The 12,429-nt window shown below is 34.0% G+C and overlaps 1 protein-coding gene across 8 annotated transcripts in view; it reads left to right on the top strand.

Annotated features, from left to right (window-relative positions):
* CDKL3 (cyclin dependent kinase like 3) overlaps positions 1-12,429 on the top strand; it is a 39,306-nt gene that overhangs the window by 7,608 nt on the left and 19,269 nt on the right. For 7 of the 8 annotated variants that reach the window (XR_010380358.1, XR_010380357.1, XM_064484280.1 and 4 more), the window contains one exon: positions 4,375-4,553. The exons of the other annotated variant lie outside the window; for it this stretch is intronic. Coding sequence is in view for 5 of the 7 variants with exons in the window: in XM_064484280.1 (XP_064340350.1) it covers positions 4,375-4,553 (179 nt within the window). In the remaining 2 variants the exon portion in view is untranslated. The remainder of the gene's footprint in view (positions 1-4,374; positions 4,554-12,429) is intronic. 8 annotated transcript variants of the gene reach the window in all.

Genomic DNA, 12,429 nt, shown 5'->3' with positions numbered 1-12,429 from the left:
TGCTATAAAATGAACCTTGAGTGGGGAGGGTACAGCTCAAGTGATAGAGCACATGCTCAACATGCATGAGGTCCTGAGTTCAATCCCCAGTACCTCCTCTAAAAATAAAGAAAGAAACCTAATTATCTGTCCCCTACAACAACAACAACAACAAAAAAACCAAAACCAAAATAAATAAAATGAACCTTGAAAATATTGTGTTAAATGAGTAAAGTCAGATGTAAAAGACCACTTAGTATAAATTCCATTTACATGAAATATCCAGAACAGACATTCATATTTGTATATCTTCTTTGAAGAAATGTCTATTCAAGTGCTTTGCCTGTTTTTAAATTGGATTATTTGTCTTTCTATTTTTGAGTTGTATTTTATATATATTTAGATACTAGTTCCTTATCAGATAAGATTTGCAAATATTTTCTCCCATTCTGTGGGTTGTCTTTTTGCTTTCTTAATAGTGTTCTTTCAGTTTAGTTCTTTTTCTTAATCATTTCTTTTTCTATAGATATCCTTTATTTGGTGAGACATGTTCATACTTTTAATTCTCTAGATATGATTTCCTTTAACTGTGAACATATTTAAAACAGCTGATTATAGTCTTTGAATAGCAAGTTCAATGTCTGAGCTTCTTCAGGGAAAGCCTCTTATTGACTGCTTTTTTCCCCTGTGCATGGCCATGTTTGTTTCTTTGCATATCTTTTTTGGGCAATATTTTTGGAAATTTGTCATTTTTTGTTGAAAACTGGACATTTAAAATAATATAATGTGGCAACTATGGAAATCAAAGATTCCCATCTCTCAGGGTTTGTAGTTATTGCTATTTGTTTAATTCTTTCCTGAACTAATTCTGTGAAGTCTGTATTCTTTGTTATGTGTGACCACTAAAATCTCTGCTCTGTTAGCTTAGTGGTCAGCTAATGTTTGGACAGAGATGTCCTTAAATGTATGAAACCAGTAAATCTCTCAGCTGTGTTTACTAAGGGGCTTCTCTGTGTGTTGGGGTATGTCTTCAGTGTTCAGGCAGACAGTTTACAACTCGGCTTTAGCCTTACCTTCCTGCTTGTGCAGAACCTCAAAGTCAGCCAGAGGTGAGCACTTAGGGACAGTATGGGGTCTTCCCTGGGTATGTGCACAGTTGTGCACGTGGCCTTCATGATTCTCAGGAATATGTTGCAACTTTTCAAACCATTTATGGACATCTTACTCCCAGCCTTTCTTTTTAGTTAAGTAGTTTGGTCAGCTTGTTTGTCTGGTTACAGCTGCCCTCAGGTGGCTATAGAATTATATAGTAGCTGCTAACTATTTCTGACAAAGGCCTCAGGACAAAGCCTGTTTGCCCTGGGCAAGCTATGAGTGATGCCAATAAAGACAAGACCTCTAGAGGGATTTTCCAGTGACTTGCCAGGCATGTCAAATAATGACCACCTGGGACTCGGGGCTTTGGAAGAGATGCAACCCTGTTTTTCTCCCTCTGGTGGCTGCTAGGCTGCTAGTTTTCACCATGATTTGGAGAGCTGTTGGCTTACAAAGCTGCCAGGAGCTAGGGAGAGGGGAATAGAAATAGAGCAAGTTAAGAATACCACTGGATCGTATGGTTAGTTTATGTTTTAACTTTTTCAGGAAACTGCCAAACTGTTTTTCCAAAGTGGCTGTACCATTTTACATCCCTACCAACAGTGAATACCAGTGTTTCCACATCCACCCAATATTTGTTGTTTTCTTTTGATTATAGCTATTCTAGTGGGTGTGAAGTGATCTTTCTTTTTTTTTTTTTTTTTTTGAGTAGTGAAACCATCTTTATTCACAGATGACCATCTATGTAGAAAATTCTGTGGAATCTACAACAAAGTTAACAGATCTAATTTGTAAGTTTATCAAGATTGTTGAATACAAGATCAGTATGCGAAAATTAATTGTATTTCCATGTATTAGCAACAATCAGAAATTGAAATTAAAAATACTGTTATAATAGCATCAAAAATGTGAAATACTAAGAGAAAATTTGATAAAAGATGTATAAAACCTATACACTGAAAACTGTCAAACAATAATGAGAGAAATTAAAGAAGATCTAAGCCAATGGAAAGAAATACTGTGTTTATAGAGATCTCAAGGTGATAGTGGAAGACCAAGGAGGATGTTGTCAAAACATAGAATTTTAAAAATTGGGATTCAGAGGGTACTTGGTTCTGAAGGATAACAAAATTCTGCATGTAGTCGTGGTGTTAGTTGTTGAAAAGAGTGAGAATATTAGGATATCAGCTGAGTGGACCTTTCTCCCTCATGTTTAGAGCACTGAGGAGGAGGGTGATGGTTGTGTGGTAGGCAGACTGTATGAAGTGGTGTCTTAATGTGCTTTTCCATGTTTACTTTTGCTCACATTGTATCCTCGGATCTTGGTATATTGCCTGGCATCTAGTAATCAATCAATAAAAGTTGTGAAAGTAAAAAAGGACTAATATAGTTTTATGGATGGCATCATTAAGGTGATTCATTACCCTTAGTTAATTTTTTGGCCATTTATGGTCGGAAACTGAGGCAGAACAAGAGGCAGTCCTAAAGGCTTATAGCAATAAGTTGTATAAAAAAGGAAAGACCCCAGATTTCTGTCAATGAGATATTTTCACTCATGCTGTGATACTTTGCTGGTGATGAGAATGCTGAATTCATGTGATAAACTTTTAAAATGCCTTCTTTGTTTTAGGCACTGTACTGCACACTAGGGATATAGGTTAAAAAAGATAGACATATATCTTGCCCTCATGGAATTTATAGTCTAGTGGGAGTGACAAACAAGTAAATAGGCAATTAATAATAAAGATGAGAAATACCATGATGGAGGAAGTGAAGAATGCTGTGAGAACTTATAGAAGGAACATCTTAATACAAACATCTCAGCTGAGACCTGAGGAAACAGCTGGCCGGGTGAAGTGTTGTAGGCAGTTGGAACAGCATCAGCAAATGCAAAAACTGATGAGACCTATAAAATTGGGAAAGTAATATTCTGTAGGCTAGGGGACGGAGGTTGAAAAGGTAAGCAGGGGTCAAATCCTATAAGGCCTTACCAGCCATTTTAAGGAGTTTCAAATTTGTCCTGTGGGATTAAGAATCTTTGAAGGATGTTAAGCAGAAGAATGCCATGATCATACATGTGATTTTAAAATAGCACTGTGATTTCATTGTGGATAATGGATTGGAGGGGATCAGAGTGAATTCAGGGAGACCATTTGCTAATGTAGTAATTTTGGTGAGAGAGCTGAGGGAACTTCAACTAGGGAGAGAAGTAGACAGGTTGAGAGATTATGGGACTTGTGGGAGAAAAATGCCTTAATTTCTGGCTTGAGCCATGGGGTCAATGTTGGTTTCATTCATTGACCTAAAGAACTGTTAACAACAAATAGGTTTGGGGGAGAAAATTATGCATTTAGTTTTGGATTTGCCGAGTTCGGGGTTGGGGGTTAGTCAATCTTTTGGGACTTCTTGTGGATTTCCACTCCTTGTGGAAACTGGGAGAGAGATCTTGGTTAGAGACAGAACTTTGGAAATCATTAGTATATGGATAGTTACTAAGGCTGTAAGAGTAGATGAGATTGAGATAGAATAGCCAGTAAGTGGGAAGAAGCCCAAGAGAATATAGTGTCCCCATAACCAAGTGAAGAAAGTGCTAAACAAATTTAAAAATAGATGAGATTGTGCAGGAAACAAGACATATGAGAAGAGAAAGCCTAAGACCAGAACCCTATGTTTAAGGGACATACAGAGAAAAAGGAACTGCCCTAGAAGGAGACTGGGAAATTTTAGGTCCCAGAAATCAGGAGTGGAGGATTGGTTGCCAACATTTTTACACTGAGATATCAAGTAAGATATGTATTGAAGGATGGTTATTGGATGTAGCAGCAATGAGGTTGTTGATGACTTTGGCTAGGGCAGGTTAATGGAATGTGGGAGAAGACAGATTGCTTTATCCTGAGGAGTGAATGAATGGTCCTAAAGTGAAGACTAAATGAAGTTAATATCTTCAAGAAGTTTAGGTATGAAGGAAATGAGAGAAAGGGCAGTATGTAGAGTGTGACATGAGATAAAGAAATATAAACTTTTTCCATTAAGTTCTTGTGATTGCTTTTCCTTTTAGGAATGTTGTTTACCTTTTTAGTATTATGTCTATTTTCTGGGCTTCATTTTGAAATGATGGATGGGGCAAGAATTGAAAGTATGTGACTATGTAGCTTTTGCGTTGTGTAATTAATCCTTTGCCTGTGTTAAGAAAATAGCTTTACTGTCTTAATTAGCTAGCTTTCTTCTGTGTAATTGTTGAGAGATTCTCTAGATAATTAAGCCTTATTTTAATATATTGCATCTTCTGGTTTTTTTTAGATCATTCATCGAGATATAAAACCTGAGAATATTTTAGTATCCCAGTCAGGAATTACTAAACTCTGTGATTTTGGTTTTGCACGAACTCTAGCAGCTCCTGGAGACGTTTATACGGACTATGTGGCCACACGCTGGTATAGAGCTCCAGAATTAGTATTAAAAGACACCTCTTATGGAAAGTATGTATATTTGGGGATCCTCACTGGCCTTTCCTAGCCATCTCTTTTTTTCCCTTGGTGTATCTGTCACCCCTACTGCTGACACCCTCTGCCTTCTGCATCTGGGTTGGGGCGAGAAAAGGGACACCTCAAAGTAGAACAGAGAGACCCTCGGCACCTGCCCTGCTGGCTATTGATGTTACTACGCTTGCCCTCTGGGCCTGCGTGGCCCCAGCCCCAGAAGTCCTATGCAGACATTCCTCAGGCTGTGCTCACTTTAGACTGTACCCAACCCTTAACAGAGTGGCCTCCTCTGCTTCTCTGTAACCTTTACATTCTACAAAGATTTAAAAATCATTTAGTGTACTCTGCCTGTGTTTCCACAGGAACTGCCAAATTTCCTATTTCCTGAATATGGCACCATCTTTGCAAAGACTAGCAAATAATAATTTTAAAACTGTACTGTTCTAGATGCCTCAAAAAGTAGTATGAATCTATCTATTGTGAAACAGTATATGAAACAGCAATCTAATATACAAATAATGAATCTTAAGAACCTAAAGGGACCAAATTGTACAACGTAATACAAGAAATAGGGAGAGGGAACGTTCTCACGTGCTTTTCCTAGAAACCATTATTCTGATATTATAATAATATCTAACATTAATAAGTTCTTACTTCCTGCTAGAAACTGTTCTCAATGCTTTATATGTATTAAATTGTCTGTTTTTCACAATGACCCTGTGATGGAGATGCTACTATTATCATCCCCATTTTAAATAAGAGGACACTAAGGCAGATAGAGTCTAAGACACTAAGAAAGGTAAACTAATTTGCCTGAAGTCAATCCTGGGTACCTTTTCTACTGCTCTTTTACCACTGATGCCCTATGTAGATCACCTCTGTGCTTCAGTTACTTTATGTGTATAAAGGAAATAGTAATGGAACCAGCTTCATAGGTTTGTTGTGAGGATTACATGATTTAATGAATGAAAAAAAGGAAATTTGGTAAATGCTCAATGTAGTCTTCATAAGATCTCTCTCAGTTCTACCCTCTGCTTGTGATGTACTTAAATGCCTTTTCTGGTGTACCCCCTGACTCCTATCCTTTGCCCCCAATCATATCCTCTTCTAAACCGTTTTGTATATTATCTGTAAATTTTGTGACAGTTAATATTTAATATGATCTCATTCTATCTAGCTCTTTTTTTAATATACTTGCTGAAAGATAAGTTCCTTGAGGATGGGTGTAATCTCTTGTATTCCACAGAGCCAAAATTGATGTCTTATATATGATCACTTTGGATTCTACGAGGCTTCACATTGTGTTTGAAATAAATTTGCTAGTGAGTTTTTAAAACATCTTTTTATTGTAAAACAAAATACAGATACAGGAAAAGCTCACACGGTAAATATATAGCTCCACCACCAGGTTGAAAATTAGAATTTTGCTGGCCACCCCAGAAGACCCTCCATGTCTATTCCAATTACAGTATTCTATTCCCTCAAAAGTAACTGATAATTGACTTTTATTATAATTAGTTCCTTGCATTTTTAATAGTTTTGTCACTCAAAAATTTATCTACTTAGTGTAGTCTAGCCTTTTTTATGGTATCTTTTTTGGAAATATGATTCACATACCATACAATTCGCACATTTAAAGTATACAATTCAGTGGTCTTTAGTTATTATTTACAGAGTTGTGCAGACATTACCACATTCAATTTGAGAACGTTTTTATCACCCCCAAAAGAAACCTTGTACCCATTAGCAGTCACTTGCCTTCCTCCCAAACCCTCCAGGCCTAGGCAGTTACCAATCTACTTTCATTTTCTCTGGATTTGCCTATTCTGGACATTTCATATATATAGAATTATGCAATATCTGGTCCTTTGGAACTGATACCTCTCTCTTAGCATATTGTTTTCAAGATTCATCCATGTTGTAGATGTATCAGTACTTCATTTTTTTTTTTTTTGGCTGAATAATATCCATTTTATGGATATACCACATTTTATTTACCCATTCATTAGTTGATGGACATTTTGATTGTTTCCACTTTTGGCTATTATGAGTAATACTGCTGTGAACATTTGTATACACATTTTAGTGTGGACATATGTCTTCATTTCTTTTGGATGTGTACCTAGGAGTTGAAATTATAACTCTGTGTTTAATCTTTTGAGGCAGTGCCAGACTGTTTTCCAAAATGTCTGCATCATTTTATTTTCCCACCAGCACAGTATGAAGTTTACAAATTTCTCCACATCCTCACTAACACTTGTTATCTGACGTTTGGATTCTAGTCATCCTCGTGGATGTGAAGTGATATCTCATTGTTGGTTTGATTTGCATTTCCTTGATGATTAATGATTGCTGAGCATGTTTTCATGTGCTTGTTGGCCATTTATGTATCTTCCTTGGAGAAATACCTGTTCTTAGACTATTTTAAAATTGGATTGGCCTTTTATTATTAAGCCGTAAGAATTTTTAGTATACTCTAGGTACAAATTCCTTATCAGAGTATATATTTGCAAATATTTTCTCTCATTCTGTAGGTTGTCTCTTCATTTTCTTGATGGTGTCATTTGACACACAAAAGTTTTTAATTTTGATGAAGTCCAGTTTATCTATTTTTTAAATTTGTTGCCTGTGCTTTTGGTGTCATATTTTAAGAATCCTTTGCCAAATCCAAGGTTGTTAAGATTTACTCTTCTATTTTCTTCTTAGTTTTATAGTTTTAGTTCTTACACTTAAGTCTTCCATCTATTTTGAGTTAATTTTTGTATATGATGTAAGGTAAGATCTAACTTCATTCTTTTGCATGTAGCTGGCCAGTTGTCCCAGCACCATTTGTTGAAGAGATTATTTTTTTCCCTCATTGAATGGTCTTGGCACCTTTGTTGAAAATCAGTTGATCATAGATGTAAGTGTTTATTTCTGGACTTCCAATTCTATTCCACTGATCTGTATGGCTATCCTTGTTCCAGAGCTACACTGTCTTGATTACCACTACTTTGTAGCTATTTTGAAATTGGGACATGTGAGTCCCACAGCTTTGTTTTTCTAAGATTGTTTTGGCTATTCTGGGTCTCTTGCAATTCCATGTAAATTTTAAGATCAGATTTGATTTGTTATTGTTGTTGTTGTTGTTTTGCTAAATAGACAGCTAGAATTCTGATAGGGATGGTATATCTGTAAATCACATTGGACAATATTGCCATCTTAACAATGTTAAGGCTGCTAATCTATGAATATTAGACGTTTTTCTGTTTATTTAGATCTTTGATTTCTTTCAACAGTGTTTTTTGTAGCTTTCACAGCATATTTTTACACTTTTTGTTAAATTTAGTCCTAAGTATTTTATTCTTATTGATTCTATTGTGAATCAAATTTTCTTAGTTTCATTTTCAGATTGTCTATTACAAGTGTAAAAAAATACAACTGATTTTTATATATTGATCTCTTGTCCTGCAACCTTGCTGAATTTATTAGTTTTAATAATTGTTCAGTGGATTTCATAGGACTTTCTGTATACAAAATCATGTTATCTGTGAATAGAGATAATTTTACTTCTTTTCTGGTGTGCATGTTCTCTTTCTTTTTCCTGCATGGTTTCTTTGGCCAGAATCTCCAGCACAGTGTTGAATAGAAGTGAGAGCAGACATTCTTGTCTTAGTCATAGTCTTAGGGGAAAAACATCTAATCTTTTACTACGAAATATGCTGTGGGTTTTCCATTGATGCCCTTTATCAGATTGGCAAAGTTTTCTTCTAATTTCTAGTTTATTGAGGGTTTTTATCATGAAAGAGTGTTGGTCAAATACATTGAGATGATTATATTAAATTTGTTTTTTAAATCTATTGATATAATGTATTACATTAATTGATTTTTACATGTTGAATTAACCTGTGTTCCTGGGATTAATCCCACTTGATCATGGTGTGTAATTCTTTTTATATGCTGCTGGATTCAGATTGCTAGTGTTTTGTTGAGAATTTTTGTATCCATATTTATAAGAGATATTGGTGTGCAGTTTTCTTTTCTAGTGATGTTTTTGTCTGATTTTGATATCAGGGTAATACTGGTCTCTAAAAAGGAATTGGGAAGCATTCATTCCTCTTCTATTTTTTGAAAGTGTTTATGAATAATTGGCATTAATTCTTCTTTAAATGTTTGGCAGCATTCAGTTGTGAAGCCATCTGGGCCTGGGCTTTCCTTTATGTATAGTTTTTCGGTTATTATTTTAGAATTTTCACATGCTATACATTTAGTTAGATTGTCTTATTTCTTCTTAAACCAACTTTAGCAATTTGTGTTTTTTTCAGTAACTGTCCTTTAAGTTATCTAATATGTTGGTGTACAATTACTCATTGTATTTTTTGATAATACTTTTTATTTTCTTAAAGTTGGTAGAAGTATTACTTCTTTAATTTCTGACTCTAACAATTTGAGTCTTTGCTCTTTTTTTCTTAATCATTCTAGCTAAATGTCCATTTTGTTGATTTTTAAAAAGAACCAGATTTTTGTTTCATTGCTTTTTCTCTATTTAAAAAATTCTCTATTACATTAATTTTCACTCTAATCTTTATTATTTCTTTCCTTCTGCTTGCTGTAGTTTTAGTTTGCTCTTCTTTTCCAGTGTCTTATGGTGGAAGGTTAGGTTTTACATCTCTTAATTCTTAATATAGGCATTTACAGTTACAAATTTCTAAGTACTGCTTTACCTGCATCCCATAAATGTTATGTATCTTCATTTTCATTCATCTCAAATTATTTTCTGTTTTCCCTTCTGATCTCTTCTTTGATACATTTGTTATTGAGTAGTATGTTGTTTAATTTCCTCCAGATTTCCTTCCTACTTATATGTAATTGTATTCAATTGTGATAGAAGAATATACTTTGTATCATTTCTGTCTTTTTAACGTTATTGAGGTTTCTTTATGGCCTACCATATGGTCTTATCTTGGAGAATGTTCCATGTTACTTAAGAGAATGTATATTATGTTGTTGGATGAAGTATTCTATAGATGTCTATTAGGTCTAATTGGTTTTTAGTGTTGTTCTATTTCTTTGTTATCTTCTGTCTAGTTGTTCTAGACATGTTTATAATTGTTATAACTTTCTGATGAATTGATCCTTTTATCATTATAACATTATCTCTAGTAACATTTTCTTTTTGAACTCTATTTTGTCCAGCTTTCTTGTGGTTGTTGTTTGCTTGATATATCTTTTTCATTCCTTTTACTTTTAATCTGTTTCTATATTGGAATATAAAATGTATCTCCTGTAAATAGCATATAGTTGAATTATGTTTTTTTTAAATTCAGGCTTACAATCTCTGCCTTTTGAGTAGATTGCTTAATCTATTCACACTATGTTATTAGTGATATTGTTGGATTTACACCTGCTATTTTACTTTACTTGTGTGTCTCATGTCTTTTTTGTGAAATAAGCAAGCTTATTCCTATTATATTATCCAGTTTTTGTTGTAATGTGGACTGGAAAAATTGTATACACTACAATTAAGTCATTTATGCCTTAAAATCATTTTCTGGCAATACACACAGACATATATACACACACACTTCCTTCCTTTTAAAAAGAAATAGGAATATACTATATATATTGCACAGAATCTTGCTTTTTTCTCTTAACTTTTGAAATTAATGTATTTTACTTTTTAAGAGCAATTTTTGGTTTAAAGAAAAATTGAACAGAAAGTACAGGGTTCCCATATATCTCCTCTATCCCCCCCCCCAACAGCACAGTTTCTCTATTATTAATATCTAAGATTAGTTTGGTACATTTGTTAGAAATGATAAACCAATATTTATATGTTATCATTAATTAAAGTCCATAGTTTACATTAATATTTATTCTCTATGTTGTATTTCCTGTGGGGCTTGACTAATGTATAATGTCATGTATATACCCTTACAGTATCATACAGAATAGTTTCAAAGCCCAAAAAATCCTATGTGCTCTACTTTTAATCTTCCCCTCCTTTTCCCTGAACCCCTGGTAACCACTGATCTTTTAAATCTCTCTATACTCTTGCCTTTTCCAGAATGTCGTGTAGTTGGAATCATACATTATGTTACCTTTTCAGACTAGCTTCTTTCACTTAATAATGTATATTTAAGGTTCCTTCTTGGGTTTTTTTTATGGCTCAATAGCTATTTCTTTTGATCACTAAATAAATTTCCATTGTATGTATGTCTGGCAGTTTGTTTCTACATTCAGCTAATAAATGACATCTTTTTTATTTATAAGCATATAGTTTATATATGTAGAATTATTTTTTCATTTAATATTCTTTTTCATTATAAGTTACTACAAGATATTGAATATAGTTCCCTGTGCTATACAGTATAAACTTGTTTATCTATTTTATATATGTTGGTTAGTATCTGCAAATCTTGAACTCTCAATTTATCCCTTCCCACCCCCTTCCCTGCCTTGTTACCATAAGTTTGTTTTCTATGTCTGTGAGTCTGTTTCTGTTTTGTAAATAAGTTCGTTTGTATTTTTTTCTTTAGATTCCACATATAAGTGATATCATATGGTATTTTTCTTTCTCTTTCTGGCTTACTTCACTTAGATAAGTTTTCGCAATTATGGATCAAGCTGTTATAAACATTCATGTGCAGGTTTTTTGTGGACATAAATTTTTCGACTCATTTAGCTAAATACCAAGGAGTGCAATTATGGCTGGATTGTTTGGTAGGGCTATATTAGGCTTTGTTAGACGTTGTCTTCCAAAGTGTCTGTATCATTTTGCATTCCCGCCAGCAATAAATGAGAGTTCCTGTTGTTCCACATTCTTACCAGCGTTTGGTGTTTCAGTGTTTTAGATTTTAGCCATTCCAATAGGTGTATGGTGTATCTATCTCATTAGTACTTTAATTTACAATTCCCTGGTTACATATGACATTGAGCATGCTTTCATATGCTTATTTGACATGTGTATATCTTCTTTGGTGAGTCTTTTCAGATATTTTGCCCAATTTTTAATTTGATTTTTTATTTGTTTTCTTACTGTTGAGTTTTAAGAGTGCTTTGTTTATTTTGGACACAAGTCATTTATCAGACATGTGTTTTGCAAATATTTTCTCCAACTCTATGGCTTCTCTTTTCATTCTCTTAATAGTGTCTTTCCCAGAGCAGAAGATTTAGATTTTAATGATGTACTACTTATCCATTTTTTTGTTTTGTGGATTATGCTTTCAATGTTGCCATCTAAAAACTCACCACCAAACACATGGTCATCTAGATTTTCTCTTACATTATTATCTAGAAGTTTTATAGTTTTGTATATTACATTTAGGTCTCTGATCCATTTTGAGTTAACTTTTTGTGAAAGGTGTAAGGTCTGTGTCTAGTTTCATTTCTTTTTGCATATGGATTTACAGTTGTTCCAGTATCATTTATTGAAATGACTTTCCCTTCTATCCTGAATTGCCTTTGCTCATTGTCAAAGGTCAGTTGAGTATATTTCTTTGAGTCTATTTCTGGGCACTTTATTTTGTTCTCTTGATCTCTTTGTCTGTTTTTCCACCCATATCATACTGCCTCACTTACCTTAGCTTTATAGTATGTTTTGAAGTCAGGTAGTATCTTTCCTCTGACTGTTCTTCTTCAACATTATGTTGGCTTTTCTGGTTCTATTGCTTTTCCATATAAACTTTAGAATCAGTTTATTGCTAACCAGATTGGATTTTGATTAGGATTTCATTGAATCTGTAGACCAACTTGGAAAGAACTGACATCTTGACAGTGTTTAATATTGCAATCCATGAACTTGGACTCTCCATTTATTTATGTCTTCTTTGATTTCTGTAACGAATCTTGCTTTTTTCTCTTGAGAGCTTATCTTTGGAGATCACTTTATATT

The sequence above is a fragment of the Camelus dromedarius genome, chromosome 3 (genome assembly GCF_036321535.1).
Source record: "Camelus dromedarius isolate mCamDro1 chromosome 3, mCamDro1.pat, whole genome shotgun sequence".
Classification (NCBI taxonomy): Eukaryota; Metazoa; Chordata; class Mammalia; order Artiodactyla; family Camelidae; genus Camelus; species Camelus dromedarius.
This window is presented reverse-complemented; position numbering and strand designations above follow the sequence as displayed.